Here is a 21654-nt window from a genome sequence, read left to right on the forward strand (position 1 = left end):
GTGGATGAGGTTAAGTGTGTGTGTGTGTGTGTGTTTTCGTAATGACAAACACTTTCAACACATCTTACACAGCTGATGCTTTTCCATAGGTTTAATCCTCACAACAACTGTAGAACACAGGGTCTTGGTCACCCCCATTTTCAGGATGTGTACATCGGGGTACAAGAAATGAAGCCACTAGTAAGTGGGTGGCACAGGATTTAGATTTGGGTGGTTTAGAAAGCACATGAGGCCGGCTTCTTTCCCTGGGAGTGAGCCACTCTCCATCTGTTCCTTCCCACACCCCAAGTCAGAATTCCTATCACTGGGGAAAGAACCGATCAATGCCAGCTCTGTGGGCTGGAGTGGCAGGCTCAGGCTCTCTCCAGGGCTTCAGCATCTTGGAGAATGTGGTGGTCACTCTGAAGTCACATCCATTACCATGGCAGCTAAGACTCCCCCAACTTTGCTTTTGTTCCTCTGCCATGCCTTCAGGAGCCCCTCATCCATGACACCTAAATACAAGGCCCATTCTGTCTTAAAGGAACATCACTGACCTGAATGAAACAAATTCTGTACCCTGTACGGTCTCTTTCTATAAGTAGCTCTTCATCTTAAGCATCTTTTTCATGTGTCCAGGAAAGACTGTTCCCTTTGCTTGATCGATCTCATGAAAACTACATGTTGAAAGACCTGAAAGCTACCACCCCGGCTTGGAATAATATTATTCCCACTTCTATATATCTCCTTGCTTCATTTTTGCAAGCATTTGCAAAATACTTAGTAACCACCTGACTTTTTCTCAAATTGAAGAAAATTTATGAGATTTTTTCTGCATCTTGTGTCTTGCAAACTAGAGGTCAGCTCCAGCATTTTTTTCCCTCTGAATCACAAGCAACTGGTTCCCATGCCCTACCAGCGTACTTTACAAACTCTCCTGTGCATAAAAATCCTCTGGGAGACGCTGGGCCCTGGAGGGTGCAGGAATGTGCATCTTGTTAGGACTCCGTTTGATTATAATGTGGAGGGTAGATTGCTGGAACGGAGCCCAGCATTTTGAAAACTAGATCAAGGAGTTTCGGAACATTAGATTAGGGGCGTAAAACGTCCTTCGGGTGGGAAAACAGTGGTTCTTAAGAGACTATCACATCTTAAATGGCTGTTTGATTCAGAAGTACACTGTTTAATTCTTGTATCTACTCAGCAAAGTGCACATGAAGTCTTGTACACACACCATGTGGTGTGAGGTGCAGACAGAAACAGAGCCCCGTGTAATGATTTGTCTCACCAATGACAAGATGCTCGAAGATAGTGCATGGTCCTCTCTCAGGGGGCCAGAGCTCCTGCAGAGTGACAGATCTACAGCTATGGTCAGCTATGATGTGCCCTCACTGAGCCCTCACGCCCACCTCACAGCCAGGACACTGAGCACTGGGGAAAAAAACGAATTCACTTCTACAAAACCAGCCTGTGAGGTAGGCTACCATCGGCCATGTTTTACAGAGACGAAGAGATTTTTCAACTGCAAACACCCATATCCGGGAAAGCAGCCTGGAATTTAGCCTCGAATCAGTAAGAAACTGACTCACTGTTAACAAGAAGGCCCTGATAGTACCTTATGAAGTCCTGATTCTTTCTGAGGTCATCATGCTGCGACTAATGGGAAATCAGATACTACGAAATTTTATTTCAAGTGCACAGTTACTAAAAAGAATGCAAAATAAAATTACCTTCAGGCTATGTGGTATCTAGGAAACATAAATGACTTTCAAGCTTAGATTTGGATTCCACCCCCTTCCCAGATATCTATTAATGTATCTCAAATATTCAAAAGCCCAAACACAGGTGGTCTCAAGTATCTTGCCTTCTGGACACTCTATCCACAGTTGGCTAAGTACTCAGGAAATGTCTCAGAAAGTGTACCTGACAGGAAGAGACAAGGAAGGCAACACAAAGGTGTGAGCCCTCTCCAGCCTTCAAGACCCACAAGACCTAGTAAAATATCAAGCTATATTTGTCTCCTCAACAAAAATAAAACACTCTGAAATGAAGATTGATATGTGAGGAGGCAGACCTGAGAGCAAACCAGTGTGCAGCTGTATGTCTAAGAGCAGTGCACTGGATGGGAAAACACCTTGTATTTAAGGGTAATGTTCCTGACCGTGGAATACTGCCACTAAACTAAGAACCACGACGCCTGCTCCCAAATGTTGAGTCATCATCACACACAGCCTACTCAACTGTCACTGGCTTATGAGAACTCAGTTCCTTTCCAATATGCACCTAAAATAATATTTTAATCTTACCTATTTTATTCATTGCCTCTGTTGCCGCAGAACAGGCCTTTAGAGAGACTTAGGTCAAACATTAACTAGAAATGATCGTTTTACTATCTAGACGTACTCAGTCACATGCTGGAAGACTTCAAATCAATGTAACACATAACAACAACGAATAAAATCCTTACAAAGTACATTCTAATTTTAAAGGGTCAAATAAATGGTCGCTAATCAGAATCATATCATTTAACATCCTCATATAAAATAATTTAACAGCCACAATGTAACCATAATAAATGCTTATCATTTTATCCTCAGGATTGAGAAACTGTAGTGTGTGTGTGAGTGCATTCATGTGTACATATATATGTAAAATAACAATAAATAAGTGTGATTAAGGTGTCACTTGAAAAGATAAGTAAGTACTAAGCACTAAATCCAGAACAAAATCAAAGTTCAAGCAAGATCAAGGAGACAGGATGGATTTTTACATTGTGCATAATGCATTTTTTAAGTGACGAAACATATAAATGATTTGGACCAATAACAAACACTAAATAATAGTCAATAAATAATGTTCAGTAGAAAACACTCAACAGTGTGTTCATAAGCATGTAAGCATAAATGGAAGTATATGTAAATGGGAATATATAGAACTGAATACATAATTGGACAGTCTCTTATCGGACTTGTTTCCTAATGTCAAAGCAGACAGCAACAGCAGCAAGAAAGCTAACATGCGGATGTCCTTTCCTTTCTGGCTACAAAACAGAAACTTTATATCTGAAGGAGACCAGCAAAAGGAGGAAGTGCTGCCAAAAGTGTTAAATATTCATCCACACTGCTCAGCACTCCTCTGTCAGAAGGGGAAGCTACCAAGTCAAGGGAATTAAGTGTCAGAGAAAATGTCAACCAGGATGACAGGAACCCCAGGCAGATCTTAATGGCTTCGCAAGATTTCCTCTCTCTGAAAATCAGGACACACTTGCTGCTGTTTGTGTTAGGTAATTAACAGCTGTAAAACACACTGAAAGTAGAAACTGCTAAATAAATAATGACTGCCAAAGAATTTTACTCATCATGTGCTAAATAATAACCATGAAACACGGGCTTCTAACTTTATCAATTTGGTTTCCAAATTAATAATGCAAGAGAGACTCCAATCTCATTAACATGGCTTAGCATAGTGTTAAATAACAAGTTAAATTTAGTAATTAGAAACACAGAAGGCATCATGTGTCTCCAAAAGCAGTTGATGCAACTCTTTATGTAGCAATGAAAACAAAGTCATGTTCTCTTCCTGTAACTGCAAAAAATATCACCATTCTGTCTATCTTTGGTTGATTTCAGGAAGCCATGCTACTAAAAATTCACTAAGCAAAAAACCCTTAGGAATTGCTATTTATTCCAAATTTGATTTTGGAACTAAGCACAGCAATACTTTCTGGGAAATTAACCATCGAACATCAGCAATGACTATTCTCTACATTTTTCTATCTATAAGGTGTGATATTCATGAGGTTCTAAGCCCCCATCTAAGAACTCTGCAAACATTTTTTTAATTTGATGGTGGAGAAAACAGGGATGAGATGATTTAAAACACTAATGCTATTTTTTTTTTGCCAGTCCTGTGGCTTGAGCTCAGTCCTTGGGCTTTCTCAAGGCCAGCGCTCTACCACTTGAGCCACAGCACCACTTCTGGCTTTTTTCTATGTATGTGGGGTGCTGAGGAATCGAACCCGGGTCTTCATGCATGCTAGGCAAGCACTCTTACCACTAGGCCAAACCAAGACATGTGAAAGGGTATCAATGTATGGGAAATAATGCACGATCTATCTGGCAAATATCATGTAACCCTTCTATTAATTACAATAAAAAATATATGAAAAAAAGTTTAAAAAAACACTAATGCTAGACCTTCCTTCCAAACTTTCTACCTCATGAGTATGCTGTACAATTTAAATTATGCAGAGACCAAGAGAACTGACAACACTGTTCAACTCCTATCTTTTTTTTTTCTTTGGCATGCATATTCTCATTAAATTCAGAGTTCTGTGAAATCTTAGAAAAACAAAGAATTAAAGTTATGGGGAAACATGAAGGATTAGATTCCTTTTAATTATTTCTCATTAAAAAGATAATATCTGGAAAAAATCAACATTCTAGCTACATCAAAAGTTTGATCTTGGTTCTATTCACAAAACATGTTATTCTGTGAATGTTCTGTATACTTGTAAAGTGTAGCTACAAAAAGCAGTTTCAATACTACTGACTGCAAAGTACATCTTATTTATTAACCATCTGGGGAGGTATTTAGCCCCCACCCAGTTAGTATTTCAAGGGAAAATTAAAGATCTACATAAGAAATAAAGGTTATTATTCATATTAAAATGCAAACATATTATTTGACTCTTATAATAACTGAGCCCTCAACTACCAATTTTTAGTGACTCATATTAATTTAATTGTGACATTAGCTTTCATAATCATAGATGCAAAAAGACCAGTGTGTTCCAAACATAATTATCTCACCGGCATTTCATTACATGAAATTATTAGTTAAGAGGAGCAGCTTGGAATGCATTTGTATTTGATTAGTTTCACTTATTTAAGAACACTGAATAATTTAAAATCTGTTTAATCAGAAGGGAAACAAAGGGGCAATTCTGAGCGCCGAATTCTCCCACACCCTGACCTTTCCAGAGCCGGGGGCAAGAAGGGGTCCCCACATTCTTCCAGGTGCTCATGAATTGCACCTACCTTCCAAGTGGAGCCACAGCAACCGTCCCTTCACACTGATCACGGAGGCCACGCACAGTTCTCCGGGATTCCTGGGATTCACAGCTTCGAGCTTCATGTTCTTGGTGAAACCCCGACTAAATGATGTCTAAAAGGAAAACAGAACCAGCACTGAGCCAGCGCCTGACAGGACAGCCACACAGATGGCCATGGGGTGAAGAACATTTGCAAGTGACTTTGAGGAGAGAGGCATGTCAGCTTGGTTCTTGAAACCCAGAAATTAGAACTATGTTTAGTACATGGAGGGTTACTAATATTTATGAAAGGAGAATACACATACATTCTCTTTTCCAGTCCTACATGCACCCTAATTTCATTGATAACTAATGTGCACCTCCATTCTGGGCTCCCATGTGGGCTGAATTACTTTTTCAAAGATCCAGTCTCTAAATATACACTGAGCAAAGGTGGGAGGAGAGGATGAAGACTGGATCGCATGAATTGTGAGGGACCCAGTTCGTCCCTTAACACTAAGCTTCTGTTTCTTTGGAAAGAGGATTGTTGGACTAGATGGTAAATGTATGGTTATCCTTTGAAGAAACTGCCAAGTTCTCTTCCAAAGTGGCTTCCACCACTTTGCATTACCACTGGCAGGATGTTGTGTGTTCCAGATGCTAGAAGACCTCACCAGCAATTGGTATTTTAACATTTTTAAACTTTTAGCCATTCTAATAAGTATCTAGTGGTATATCACTAACTTGTATTTCTACTACTGACTGATGAGTCAGACAGTTTGATTATAAACTCTTGAAGGAGAGCCCAAATCTTAGTTCTCTGCTTTCATCTCTTAACTAGGCCACTTGGCACATACACAACTCAAAGATCAGTCACACATGCAAGTAGCATTTTTATCTAGAATTTGCAGTTTCCCTTGTCTGAAACATCTCTCATTTTTCAGTATCTTTGGTTGCCAAAATTCTGGACTCTGGCTAATCAGGGCAGACAAGCATGTGAGTATTCTATCATGCTTTTAAGTCTTTCCCCAAGTTGACACCTCTAGCTGTGCTTAAGCCCAAGACTAAAAACTGAGAAAACAAAGCCATGCCACTTCTTCTTGTCCAACCACTTGCTTCTCTCTAGAACAGCTTGCTTCAATGCACTCTGCAGTCACTTTGTGTATTTGTTTTCAGTACTTTGTCTGGAATTATTGCTTAAGAAGGGTCAATTCAGAGTGAGTTTCCTCAGTCAATACTAGAAGCAAAATTCCTTCCCTATTACTATTTTTAAATAAATGATATGAAATCTTCCTAAATCATCCATTACTATGAATTATAATTAGATGTTACAATACTATAGCAACACATCTTTGAGGTATATAAACTGATATAAACTGACTCCTGTAAGTAACAGAACCAACAACCTTCCGACTTGTGAAAAGAATTGAAAGTACGTAAATCATATTTGTGTCTTTCTACAAAAACAAGTTGTAAACTGCGATCATATCTTTATGTAATCAGAAGAAAACCACACATTGCATGTTAAAAAATCAATTTTCTCTTTTCTTTATGTCTTATTGGAAATACAGAAGCAAGCAGAGAATTTTTTTCCTAGTTGGATTTATTTTTTCTGCAAGTCATCTTGTCTTATCCACACATATTATATATTGAGCTTCTTCCTGATAATACAACTCAATAGGCTGCTTGAAAAACCTTTAAGTAAGTTCAAATGCATTTCATCTACTTAATAAAGGAAAGCTACCACCGCCAAACCTATTTTCATTTCAACTCACTGCTTGAGGGTAATTTCTAAAGGATCAATAGCAAAACTGCTACCTCTGAGTTTATTTTACTAAGCATTTGGCTGTGCCAATCCATTTCATAACTGCCTCTGATTGTTAAACATCCCGGGGGAAATGTCTTCCAAGCATCCAATTCTATACCAGCTCACTTGTAGTACACACGAGATGTGTGATTAAAAAGTGAATTCATAATAGACATTCCATTAAAGAACACTTGTAGCAGACTAGTAACAACAATGCAATGCATATGCCAATAGGCAGACAACAGCTCTGCCTATTAAAATAAACAGTGAGCCAGAAAACAAAGCCATTCCTAATGAATACACAAGCACACTCATTAAAGCAGATTTAATCTTGGTGGCTAAATCTGGAAAACACAGATGCCAACTGACTATGTGACTTCTTGCTCCACAATTAAAAGCCGCTTTGGCAAATCCTGGTGCAATGAAAGCCAAAGACAGAAAGAAAAAAGAAGAGGGAGGGGGAGGGGAGAGGAGGAAGGCTGGAGGAGAGTGGAGAGGAAGGAAGAGGAGGCAGCAGCAGAAACTTTAGTGGAACTATGTAGTCATTCCCTAAGTACAGAACAAAGGGATTATGTAAAAATTCCCTTCCCCATGACTGAAGACTCTGGGAAGGCACAAGAAAGCACAAACTCGAATGGTCTTTGGGGTGCTCACAGGTGTAAATGAAAGACAGCTAGGCAGTTGATTCTGAGATGGTAACATCAGTGTTACCCCACTCAGGTCCAGTAAGGTGTCACAGCACTTAATAAGCCTAAAGGCTCAGAGGCTGATGCCTTTGCTCCTCATCATTTAAACACATGCCATGCAGTTCTTCCATACTGCAGGGACAATTTCCAACTCTGACATTCATTTCCTCCTGGTTTATGAGGACATGTCAGTCCTCTTCACCTTCTGCAATCTGAGTTTGACTTCTACTCAATCCTGTGCTTCCACCACTAAGCAGACCCTTTCCTCTCTGGTTTTCCACATTCTGTGATCGTGTGGTAGAAATGACTTCAGGGCTGACTCAGTGCCAGGACCTCAAGCTCAGAAACAAGTCTGACAAGAGTTTGCCTTGTGTAAATGTGCAAACATGCAAACACACACACACACACACACACACACACACACACACACACACACTTGTGCTGCTATCACAAACATTAAGGACATATCCTCTGATATAGTGCAGATGGCTACCACGCACTGCAATTTGCACTGCCTTCCACAGTATGGAATCAAAGTAAGGATTATAGTAGCTCTTAGCCACGATCCATTTATTATTTTTGACATCACTTACAACCGCTGAGAGATTAAGTCTCCTCATAGAAGGTAAAGCCACATAATATATGACACTATTAGACTACTGTAGTTAGAACCCAGGATTTCATCCTGCTGATCTTTTCTTCTTTGTCTATCTCAAGTGCTAAGTCTAGCCCACATCTCTCCAAAAGGAGAACCACCCGCTAGTCAGGACCATCTTGATACATTCTATAAGCAATAAATAAACCTTTAACAGGTTCAAGCCACTATACATTCACTAGTTAATCTGCTACAATAGCCAAAGGTAAACTGTTGAGACACTCTGAAGGTTCTGTGATCTGGATAGACAGCACCTTATGAACTGTATAGCCAGCAACATCCATGATGTATGAAGGAGTGAGAAGGGAAGTGTCTTACATTTCTGAAACAGAAGGGAGGTGCTTCCTCTGCTGCATGCTGCTTATGATAATCTGCCCAGTCAAAGTCCTGGCCAGCATAACCTGTGAATGACAAAACATAGATATCATTAGCTGCGCTAAGTGCCAGGCAAATGACCAACCCTCACATGGGTGAGTGACTAGAACAAGAAAGTGGTCACCGCTAGGCCACTGGAAGACAAGCCTAAGAGTCCTATCAGGTTTGAGGAGGGCTGAGTGAGACAAATTAGAAACTGTAATACACTGAATACAGGCAAGATATACCTTCATGATCCTAAGGCTGTACCTGAAATCAGGTGAGAAAGGATGGACCTCACCTACTGACCTGCAGTGGCTCTTACCAGGGGAGATTTACTATCAGGGAGAACAACTGAGAAAGAAGATAATACAAATATATTGTTACAATCCATTTTTCAGACATAAACAATGCTTCCAACCTTTCACTACATAGGGAAATAGAAACAGAAGAGGTAACTTAAAAATGTAATCCAAATGAACAGCAGAGAGCAAATACAGGAATAAAGGTAGGGGAGACAAAACATCCAAGAAAAGAAGGAAGAGGAGGAATGAAGGTAAACTTTTCCTTCGACTTGTACTGCTGAAAAGGAGGAAATGAGAGGGAACACAGGGGCCTCTCTGGTTTGATGCTTTGGGGGAAGATCTGAGATTCTGGGAGGAGCCTGAGAAGCAGCTGTTCACATACACTGAATTTAATTAAATACATCTCCTACCTATGTCTGTTTGCTTGCTTCATTTACTGACACCATTTTTAAAGGAGGGAATGGCATTGTACAATATACACCCACCATGAAAACCATGGAAAGATTTAAAGGAGATGAGAGAAAAGTTCTGAATCATAAATCAGAAAAAAAAAACAAAAAACCAAAACTCAGCGCTCATGGCTCACACCTGTAATCCTAGGTACTCGGGAGACTGAGATCTGAGCATTGCTATGTGAAGCCAATCCCTGCAGATAAATCCATGACTCTGATTAACCAGCAGAAAGTTGGAAGTGTAGGTTTGTCTTCCAGTGCCTGAGTTGAAGCCCCCTCTCCCACCAACATGCAAAACATTTTGGGATGCTCATATAATATTTGAGTCTTCTGTAAAGCCGACATCTACTTATGTAGAAGTCATCCATGGAAGTAAACTTGAGAGAAAATGCCAATTGAAAGCACAAGACCCTGTGCTCAAGCCCCAGTACTGGGACATACATTAAAAACAAGTCGCTGCCAGGTGGGGTAGATCACACCTGCAATCCTAGCTGTCCAAGAAGCCGAGAGCTGAGGATGGAGGTTCAAAGCCAGCCCAGGCACTAAAGTCCATGAAACTCTTATCTCCAATAACTAACCACCAGAAAACCAGGAAGTGGTGCTGTGGCTTAACGGGTAGGATGGTAGTGTTCTGCTGAAGAGCTTGGGGACAATGCTCAGGCCCAGAATTCAAGTCCCACAAATAACAAAAAAAAAGTCACCCCAATTTCTTACAAATAGACATTTAGCTGGGCTTGAACAGCCAACTTTTAATGGGCTTTAAAATGTCACCCTCTGTGTGTTTTCTTAGATCTGCATTCAATTCTTCTATATATCCAAGCTTTGAGAGTGTCTGCAGGGAGCCATTTTTAATCTAATAATTTTTACATACAATCAAGTCTTGCTGGGTATTATCTAAGCAACAATTAATTATTCAGCCTCTAAAATTCACTCATTGGCTTAAATGTTGGAACGGCTTAGACTTTTCTTCCTCCTCCTCCTCCTCCTCCTCTCAGGGAGCCTTATTCATTCCATCAGTTAAAAATTCTTTTCCTTTGGGAAGATAATGAGCTCTCTTTGTAAAGCAGTTTTGTGACAGCTCAGAAAATAACTGCTACATAAAAACAAAATGCCACGGATTGTATAATAGAGACAAGAGGGGTCAATTATACTCATTAATCAACAAAGACAGCACAAGAAATGCTGAGGCTGTAGCCAGGAAAACATGTTTTCAGCCTGGAGGGAGGGGGGGGAAAGGGTGGAGAAAAGAAAATAAAGGGAAATAAAACCCCTTGGGCTATTAAAATTTGCAGCAAGCTTCCCTAGGAGATTGTTAAACCATAGCCATTAGAGTTATTTAAGACTTTATTAGTGTTTATTCTGAATCAAATTCCATGTGTTCCAGACCCAAAAGGGAAGAGGTTGATAATCTCTTTTCTTATGGTAGAAATTCATTGACATAAACCAGCTTCCCTTGCAAATATTTCTCTTGGCAGTACAAACAGATGATTCAAATACTTTGAAAAAGTATTTGACAATAAATAAATACACTCATGCCCTTTGACTGAACAACTTAACTTCTGGGAACTTATCCTATTAAAAAAAATGACCCGAAAAACTGTGAGACATTAAGGTACTTTGGCCATTATGATTGGTAACCCTTGTGGAAGAGAAAGGTACTCGAGTATTTTTTTCTATGCACACGAAGTGCTGAGAAGTATCCAAGTTTATCTAGTTCACAGAATGCTGTGAAACTTGTTGGGGGGGGGAAGAACAGACTGCTGCAAATTTAATGCAGATGAATATAAAAATAAGCAACAATCAGAAAAATTAAAGGAAACCTTAATAAAAATGGAGACAATTGGTGCAGACTTGTGGTTACTTGGGGGTCTTTGTTGGTGGTGTTATTTGTTTTTTTTAATCTCTGAATTTTTCAGGTTGTCGATAATAAACATAAAATGATTTAAATAACAAAAATTACTTAGTAAAAATATCTTTGCTCTTCTTTATAATATGATTGAAGTATGACTCAGTGTGTGGAAATATCAAGCTTATCTAAGACCAAAATATATAACATAACAAAACATCCATTCTCGGAGCAGGCTTTCAATTTTGACTCAGAATCCTTGGTTCACCCAGCAAGCATTGGTACACCACTCTTGAAAGCTCATCTCTTCCCTTTCAAGCTTATGACTTCATTGCTTTGAAAATAATCAAATAGTCTCTGACTACCCAATGAGATCTAACACCCAGTGGCATTTCTTCCAGGGACAAACATCCACATGGCCAAACATCCATGGCTGAGGAAGTGCAATTGCAGAGAGCTGGCCAGGCAGAACCGGCTCTAGGAGCTGTCTGTCCATTCCAGAGCAGGTCTTTCTCAGGCTGTGCATTGCCTTACACGGGAGTTCTTGTAATACACGGGGTTACAGGAAGGATGGCAACAACCCAGATAGTGACTAATGCATTTCTTCCCATCAGGCTGTTTGCTCAAATAGCCATGCAAACAGGATAGCAGAGCAAACAGGATGCATAAGTCTTAAGGGGCGGATACACTACCATGATGTAGAAACGACATCATGGTGTGGTGGCTGGAACAAATTGTAGGAGGCCATTGACAACATGAGACTAGATAGGGTGGTGAAGTTCAGATCAAGGGGAACCGTCAGCCACTGCCATGGACGTGGCCTTGACATCCAGTGAGGTGGGAGAATACTGGTCGGTCAAAGGACTGGAGGAATGTGTGTAGCTCATGTTCTGATGTGATAAAGCTGACTGTGAGATTGAACTAAAGGAAGACAGGTGACGACAGTAACGAGATGGAACTTAATAGTCACCTGAGCTGAAATGGTCATAAAAACACACAGTCAGATCCGGACACAGTATACAACCTGTTCCTGGAAATATCGACATGATTCCCAGAGGACTCAAAGTCTTCACCTGTATCTATAGTTTAGTTCTTTTATTAAAGGTCTGAGTCAAACATGGTAAAACATGACCATCTTTTGAAAGAAGGGATGTCTCATTCTTTCTGCCCTTTCTGAACTAAAACAGATGACAGAATGAACTAAGGGCACCAGAGGGTGCTAAGGTTTGTCTTTAGAAAAAGAGTATGAATTAGGATTCATGGTATGTTCAAGTGATCATTAAAATATACTTCTACTTCCTATAATATGTTAAGTAAATGTGTCTACTAAACAGCCAGCTCAGAGACAAAGCAAAAGGCTAAAATAAGCCATTTGCTTCACACTGTGGTCCCATGGTTTTACAAAAGAAATTGAACACTTCTTACAGAAGATCCTGGCAAGACAGAACTCCTCCTCTTCTAAGTCTACAATCATTCATATGACATGTTGTGACAGCTAATGACATAATTTAATTATACCACAACTGATAACCTATACACCTTTCTCCTTCCTTTCACTGTTTATGAATTCGTTCCATCTAAAGTTTTAATAGGACCTCCAAGATTAACACATTATTTGTTTTCTGGGTTTAAATTAATGGAATCAAATTTCAAAGATTCTATCCTTTGCTTAACAGGGAACACACTTAAAGAAAGCTACTGAAATTCCCTCATCTGCTTTAGTTTATATACCGTGTCCCTAAAGTCTGGGGATATATATGTATATATTTAAATTTTAATAGCAATAGAGCCAAAACAATGCCTTGAAAGATGTGTGCTCTTTGGTCTCTCCTTCAGCACCAGATGGGCTTCTTTCTTCAGCTGCTTCTCAATATTATTTAGGGACATGTAAGCTCATAAGTGCAAGCAGTGTTCATGGTTTTTAAAGGAAATCTCAACACTGTAATTAATTCCTGGAAAACATGTGAAATCATCTGGCAACAAGACAATAAATCCTACATATCCTAAAAATAAACCTTAGAATATAACTAACTGATTTTTTTAAAAAGCTTCCCCTTTTACATATGAATTAAGCAAGGAACGACGTTCAAAAAATTCCACCGCAGGATTCCCAGCCTTTGGGTTGAGATAAGGCATGCAATAAACTACCTCAAAAGGAAACCCTGAGCCACAATACAATAACCACCACATCTAAATTCTTATTCATTTTAACTGTAAAAATGAATGTATTCCACTGTCATAAGATGGGAAGGGAGGCCAAAAAATAAAGCCATAAATGTGTAACAGCCATCCGCATTTGGAAGATTAATCTTTAGAAATACAGAATTTACAACTGCTTTAAAGTCATGGCTCATTAACATCTGCTAGTCCTATGTAGGGTTACCAAGATTCCCCAGAAGTAACGAGATGAATGGATTTTATGGAGAATGTAGGGAGTGAGAACAGCAGAAACCTTAGCTACCATTATGCAGACAACAAATCAACCATGGCCTCAGGACTCAAGTATCATTTAAAACAACAGAACCTCAACTCCTCAGGTAGAAAAATGATCAAGATTGAAACTAAGACTTAATCTTAAAAAGCCCCTTCTAATATTATGGGGGAAACACTACTTTTAAAAGCATAAAATATGTAACCCTAGTTACTCAGAAGACTGACATCCAGAGGAATATAGTTCCAAGCTAGCCTGGGCAGGAAACTGTGAGACTCCATCTCCAAAAACAGCAAAAAGTTAGTATGGCTCAAGTAGTAGAGCACCAAACAAGCAAGTGCAATGCCTTAGTTCAAACTCTAGTGCCAGAAAAGACAGGTAGGCTGGCAGGCAGGCAGGCAGGCAAGCAGACAGAAACTTGAAAAGGTAAAAAACAGTCAGTCACCCCTCTGTATCAAGAAGATGAAATCCATAGGGACACAAGTTCCGTATACAACATGAAATAATATTTGTGTATGACCTACACACAACTTTTATATACTTTAAATCAGCTGTATATTATTTATCACATGCAGTCATGCTCTGTATACTTGCTCCCACAGGCTCTCTTTCACAGTAAAGTCTGAGAATCTTTGTTCCTCTATATTAATCAAAATTGAATCTCTCTCTTCTCCCTATTTTTTTACCTCATCTAAAAAAAAACCAAGTACTATGTGGATCTGATTTTTATTTGTATTTCTTTCATGATGATGAGTTTGCTAAGAGTCATTGTGTTGCCTATAGTATGTCTTCATCTATTCCTATTTCTTGCTCACTTTTTTATATATCAGTTGCTAGTGTTCGGCGTTTTGTTTTTTTGGGTTTTTTTGTGTGGCAGTGGGGGTCTTTTTCTAATTAATAAATAAAAATTTTATTTCATGCAAACAGACTCATGGCCACTAGACAACTCTAGCAAATTACTTTCAATCCTGAACTAATAATATTTATCATTTCTTGAATGCTTTAAGGGTTTAAAAAGTTATGGTTGAGCTGGGCATCAGTGTCTCATGCCTGTGACCCTAACTACTTGGGAGGCTGAGATCACAAGGCTACCAGTTTCAGGCCAGTGGAGGCATACAAGTAAGATTACTTCTCAAGCAATAGCTGGGTGTGGTGGCATGCTCCTGTCATCCTAGCTATTGCAGGAAGTGAAAAACTGGAAGAGCTCAGTAGGAAGAAAAACCCTATGTCAAAAATAACCAGTCCCATAAGAGGGTTGAGGGCAGAACTCTGCATTAAGGGCACCAGTTTAGCAACAACCAAGCTCTGAGTTCAAACTTTTACCTCTCAGAGTTACCATTCAGACTTTCTTTATAGCAGAACATTAATAACCACTTATGAGCATTATCCAATAATTGATTTATCATTTTTATGAAGAAACATTCTTTCATCTTCAAGATTTTGTAAAGGACATGCTTTACTTCCTATGGAGGGGGGGAAGTTCAGAAAGCTGCATAAAAACAATTTTATTTCTTCCAAGAACACAAAAACTTGGGTGATAGAGAAAACACAGAGAATAGTGTGTAGGTATTAGAAGTTAAAAGGCTTCACATACAAAAATCTTTAACTTTATTGAAGTTAAATATAAAGTGTGTAGTTCTCTCGCTGGATATTTAAGAATTCAATTCCATGAATGTAAAACAACTTTTACTATCATAAAATCCAAGTGTCCAAACATGCAAATCTATTTTCTTCATAATTATTCAAGCTAGGCCAACAATTTATTTTCGTACAGTTCATAGGATATCCATTTTAAAACTCTAGCGACATGCTTCTGCCACAATTGGACTAATCAAGCAACCAAAACATTGATATAAATATTTTTCCTTTTGGAATTTCTAAACAGATCCAGTTATTTACCAGAAATTTGCAAAGCCTAACCAAGCAGCATTTTAGATATCTAGAAAAGATTCTTCCTGAGTGACATTGGCTCCATCCCCTGTAGATTTTATTACAGAAGTTAGAAGAAGAAACAAAGGTGGCCCTAGGATAGAATGGGCTTTCAAACTTGGCAGGTGATGTGTTCTTGAATTCTATAGCAGAAAAGTCTACCTCATCTACTACCCATGCATCACCAATAATAAAAAACTGGGTGGCCATACTAAGGTTTATAAAAAAAAATATTTAAGAGATAGGATCTGTTTGATTTTGCAGAGCACCGGAAGCCTACTGTAAGTGTCCACAATGAGTCTTGAAAATGGAAGCACAATGGTCTGGTGCAGGTGCAAAGGCTGGTGAGGCTCGAAACACAAGCACACACAGAGGAGGTATCTGCATCACGAAGCACAGGTTTAGAGTCTGGCCTCTTGGGGAGAGCTAATGTTTGCAGTCAAGAGGAAGGGACAGACGAATGAAGAGAGAAAGGGCGGGTGGATGCTGTCCCAATATTCACTGTACATAAGTGAAGACAGAGATAGGTAAGCTGAGGAGGTGAGTGGGTTTGGGAGAGATGAGGGAGAAAGATACCGACCTTCACTCTACTCACAAACTGACGTGAAATTGAGTACTTTTTATACAACTACTCAAAGCTAATAATGAATGAATAAAAATAAATAAATTGTTAAAATAACCAGTGCTCAGTAACTACTGTTTTATGAAAGTTTACCATAGGATCAACAGACCAGGTGCCAATTGTCTGAAGAGCCAATAGCTAAGATGCAAACATGGAACAGCCTCTCCTCCCTAGAGATAAGAAAGAGGGGAAAGAAAACTAGGATTCAGAGAAGCCAGGTGCAACACGAATAAATGGTGCGGAGAGGAACTTATTCTCCCAATGTGGTCAATACCAGAAATCATCGTAACTCAAAAAGGTTACTTCCCAGATGGATACAAACCACTCCTTCATTTATGACTGTTAACGTCACACACATTCATTGTTCTGATCCTTCTAGCTTTCCCCTTCTGTTGTTCTCGTTAACGTCCTTCTTACATGCTGGAGACAACAAACTACGGTATTTAGCTATAAGGGTGTTATTTTTTAAGTGTACCACTCTTGGATCCCAATCTAAAAGGACTGCAATGCTTACTGGATCCCTAGTAAATTCTAACAGCAAGCTGTTAGAGAGTGGAGAGCAATGAGCCTCTTGGGGAGTATTGGACTCGTTGGGCATAAAATCTCAAGAAATGCCTCATTTGCATTTCCAAAGCACTTCTCTGACATTTTCAAGTCTTTAACCTCAACCCCTTGGTAACCACAGCAGCCCAGCTATTAACTGGTGGAAGAACAAAGGTTGCCAGAATCGGCTGAGGAGTCCCTCCCCAAGTCAACACGCATGTCCTTCTAACCAGGAACAACACACTAGTTCCACTGGATCCAACCCAACCCAACCCAATACAAGCTTGTCCAGTTCAAAAAAGGCCTACTACAATGACACCACTCGAATCCCAGCAAGCTTTCTCACAGTACCTACCTTTCGGAGGAGTGAGGTTGACTCCATTTTTAAGGCACCATTGTACTGGCAAAATCCCTATAGAATCCGCATGGCACAGCATTGACAGTTTATTAGGTTCTGGTCTTAGATCATCAATAGTCACTTGAAAAAAATGATTGTTAAAAACCTGAAAGAAGAAAAATTAAAAGTTGAAGTGAATTCTTCCATATCATATATGTAAACACTATCAGAGCTTCCTATATGTAATACTGTCAGAGCAGATAATGTATTTTATCAGAGAGACTGGAGCATACACCAGCGTTTCAAAATATATTATTATTAAGTTGTTCCAGCGACTAGAAAGGTGGAATTGGAAGCTGGTGCTGGTAGCTCACATCTGTCATCCTAGCTCTTCTGAAGGATGAGATCTGGGGACCATGTTTTGAAACCAGATCAGGTAGAAATGGGTGTGATATTTTTAACTCCAATTAACCAGCAAAAAGTCAGAAGTGGAGTTGTGGCTCAAGTGGTAATGTATTAGCCTCAATTGAAAAAGTTAAGCAATGTACTATGTTATCTCTCATCTCTTTTGCTGTCCCTTGGTTGTCTCATATTGTTACAGTATCTCACTTTGTTATCTGATGCATTGGATATATTTGTATTTGGTTATCTGAAATTGGATAGGGAAGGGGGGGAAACAAGATGAGGGGTGGGCGTGGGTGGGGAGGGAAATGGGGACCAAGACATGAGAAAGGGAATCAATGTATGTGAATTAATGTACCTTCTATCTGGCAAATATAATGTAACCCTTCTATTAATTACAATAAAAATATATAGTATCTCACTTTGTTATCTGATATATTGAATTTATTTGTATTTGGATATTTGAAATTTGATAGGGAAGGGGGGAAAACCAAGACGGGTGGGGGGTGTGGGGGGGGAGGGAAATGGGTACCAAGACATGTGAAAGGGTATCAATGTATGTGAATTAATGCACCTTCTATCTGGCAAATATCATGTAACCCTTTTACTAATTACAATAAAAAAATAAGAAAAAAGAAAAAAAAGAAAAAGCTAAGCAAGAGTGCAGAGCTATAAGTTTAAACTCAAGTACCAGGACAAAAACAAAAACAACTCTCCTTTGGAAATACACAAAAGTCTACTAACAAAACCATACATTGGCCAGGTTTCGATTCCCCCCTCTAGGTTTTTTTTGTGTGTGTGTGCAGGTCCTGGGCTTTAACTCAGGACCTGGATGCTATTCCTGAGCTTTTATGCTCAAGGCTAATGCTCTATCATTTGAGACAAAAGTCTACTTTCAGCATTTTGCTAAAAGAAAAAAAATCTCATGGACTTTCCTTCCCAGGCCAGGTTGGAACTATAAGCCTCAGATCTCAGCCTCTTGAGTAGCTAGGCTTATGGGCATGAGCCACCAGTGCCAGCTCTTACCACTAGTTTTAAGGTGTTTAAATTAATTATGCCATAGTTGACACCACTAAGATTTCTTTTATGAAGAAGAGGTATTATAATCTTAAAATATTTCTTAGTTCATAAAAAACTATGCCTTTCTATAATAAAAGTAATTTCATTTTCAATTGCTTTAAGTTGATGAAGGCAGATGAGGGAGAAAGCTTGTAGAACCCAATTTCAGTTTCTAATTACAAGCAGATTACAGTCGCTACTAACCAGGCAGGAAGAGCATGTTATTTCTTGGAAGAACTACAGAATGCAACTCTGCATAGACCAGTGTAACAAGGAAGTTTACCTTATCCTTTCTCAGAGGAGCCCTCTGATTGGACACCTTCTGGGTGCTACCGCAGAAGGAACTTAGAATTGGACTGGATTAGAGATACCGTGACCTCTCTTCCTCTCTGGCTGTTTGCTATTGTTTTGCATCCTTGCAAAGGCATTTGGCTTTGAGCTGCCAGGATTGTTTGATTGTGCAGTGGCCGAGGAAAGGTGAAAGGAAGAAAACTCACCTTCGTCACCGATGCTGGACAGATGTGAAAGGGTTCCCTCATATTCACTGTCTCTAGCTTCATACCAACTGTGAAGAGATGGCTTCGCAAATCTGCATGATCCTGCACAGAGAAACAGGACAGTGCTGAGCAAGAGGGTCCTGTGAGCACACAGCAGTGTGTGTGTGTGTGTGTGTGTGTGTGTGTGTGTGTGTGTGTGTGTGTGTGTGTGTACGCTGCCCTTGAGCGTTTTCTCGGGTAACTCAGATCTGATGGAAATAATTAACCCTCTCCCCGTGTCAAATTTCTAATTATGGTGAGAGACTGCGGATTTAATTATTTTCTGCAGTCAAAATTGCTTTTCCAAGGGAGAGGCAACAACCCTCGGTGGCCATGTCTGCAACGCACACGAAGCAAAAAAAACCCTGAAAACCTGCACACCACATATCACATTGCTTTGTTCTTCCTAGGAGCTTTCTGCCAAAATATGGCAGAGTAATAGGGGCGATCCTTCATCCTAACCACAGCACAAATGTCTTAGGAAAACGTGGTCTGTTGCTACCACAGCTGCATCCCAGGACCTCAGCATCCAGCCTCTGGTGACAGTCCACCCCAACTCTTGTGCTCTTCACTGGCTTCCCATTATTGGGAGTGAGCCCACAGGAATGCAATCACAACTCCACTCCTACACAACAAGAGAAGCCCCCAACACACTCTTTTTAATAGTTGTCTGGCTGTTTTATAACCTGCTTCCAGCAACCTGGTGTGTGTGAGCCAGCGCTGGGGCTTCCCTGCCTCCTTGTGAAAACAAATTTCAATATCCACTTCAGCTCTGTGGCAACAGATGAGGTTGGCTAGACTGTGGATGCTGGAATTTATCTTGCTGAGATGGAGGTCACCACATAACTCATATTCTGTAGAAGTAGTAGCAAATAAATAAATTATTTGCAGTCTGTCCCTGAGGAAATAATAGCCACAAATAAATCTTGCTATGTCCAAATACATCATTTGGGTGTGAGGTTAAATATATATCTATATGTATATATATATATATCCTATTGTTTTCTTTTATCTGCAAATCCAAGTGGATTTTTAATTAGTTTAATGATGCCATTTTCTATCCAATTCTGTGGAGCAGTCATAGCCCTATCAGACTGTACCTGGTCCCTTCCCCTTGGTCCTAATACTGTATCCAACAAATGCTCAGAGAAGAGGAACTATTTAAAAACTATTTAGGGCTCTACTACACTGTTTAATAATAAGAGAGGAGGGCCGGGAGTTTGGCCTAGTGGTAGAGTGCTTGCCTAGCATGCACGAAGACCTGGGTTCGATTCCTTGATACCACATACATAGCAAAAAGCCGGAAGTGGTGCTGAGGCTCAAGTAGTAGAGCTCTAGCCTTGAGAAAGTCCAAGGACAGTGCTCAAGCCCTGAGCCCAAGCCCAGGACTGGCAAAAAAATAAGAGAGGAGAGAGAGACAGACTATAAATGCCTACAGAACCACAGGGACTAGTTCACTGCAAGAATCTCTGTACAGAGACACACAACACATTGCAGATCTTGGTGAAGAAAACAGTGCCACATTGGAGACTAATCAGAGAAAGCAAGCATTTCAATAAAGTATGAATAAAGTGAATCAAAGCATCTAGCTCATTCTCAAGCTTTGTGAATTCCTTAAGAACTAACAATCAACACTCTATAAAAATTATATGCAACAGGAGGAAAAGCACACGAAATATTCTTAAATGCAGCCAACGACTTTCAACCCAGGCTGCAACTTTTATAGATTCTTTAAGAACTTACAGTCAACACTTTATTAAAAAACGAAACAGAACAAAACCTATTCATGAAGGAAAGTACAAGGCTATTATACTCTTTGGTGTATGTGGTTACTTTCATCATGGATGTTGAAAATGAAAGTCAACTTTTCTTAGAGTTTAGTGATTCAAAAATGAATCTGGAAACTATAGAGTACATTCTTCCACCTAATATCCAAGATATGCAAAGAACTCAAAAAATAACACCCCCCCAAAAAAAACCCCTAATAGTTCAATCAATAAGTGGGCAAAGGAGCTTACGAGAGATTTCTCAGAAGTACTAATGGCAAATAAGTCACATGAGGAAATCCCTGGTCATAAAAGAAATGCAAATCAAAACAACTTTGAAGATTCCATCGCACCCCAGCAGTTAGATTAGCCAACATTAGGAATTTGAACAACAAATGCTAGCAGAGCTATAGAGGAAAAGGAGCCTTATTGCATTAGGAAAGGAGTATTTCCACCCTAGGAAGTTTGGAGGTTCCTCAAAATAAATACACATAGAACTTCCCTATGCCCCAGCCACACCACTTCTGACTATCTACCCAGATCATTACAAGTCAGGGTACTTGCTCAGGCACTAGCTCATCCGTGTCCACTGCTATACTATCTACAACCGCCAAGTTACAGAAACAGCCCAGATGCCCTACAATAGATGAGTGGATCAATAAAATGTGGTGTTCTATACATAATGCAATTTTACATATCCATTAGAAAGAATAAGATTATGTCATTTGTAGGGCAATGTATGGACCTGGAACAAGCCATACTAAGTGAGGTAAGCCAAGCTCAGAGAGACAAACAGCACATGCTTTCTCTCATATGTGGAAGCTAGATCTAAAATACAGCAGATATAGACCTATACTGGACTTGACGCATTCACACATGAATAATCAGACTAAAGGAAGATACCCTTAGAGGA

At 39.6% G+C, this 21654-nt stretch overlaps 1 protein-coding gene across 2 annotated transcripts in view; it reads right to left on the reverse strand.

Annotated features, from left to right (window-relative positions):
- The window catches only part of Sfmbt2 (Scm like with four mbt domains 2), a 131775-nt gene that overhangs the window by 31693 nt on the left and 78428 nt on the right, over positions 1–21654 (reverse strand). For both annotated transcript variants that reach the window (XM_090318857.1, XM_090318859.1), the window contains 4 exons: positions 18937–19038; positions 16997–17144; positions 8478–8560; positions 5019–5145 (listed from right to left, as the gene is read on the reverse strand). In XM_090318857.1, coding sequence (XP_090174983.1) covers positions 5019–5145; positions 8478–8560; positions 16997–17144; positions 18937–19038 — 460 coding nt within the window. The remainder of the gene's footprint in view (positions 1–5018; positions 5146–8477; positions 8561–16996; positions 17145–18936; positions 19039–21654) is intronic.

The sequence above is a fragment of the Megascapheus bottae genome, chromosome 26 (genome assembly GCF_031878675.1).
Source record: "Megascapheus bottae isolate mThoBot1 chromosome 26, mThoBot2.hap1, whole genome shotgun sequence".
NCBI lineage: Eukaryota > Metazoa > Chordata > Mammalia > Rodentia > Geomyidae > Megascapheus > Megascapheus bottae.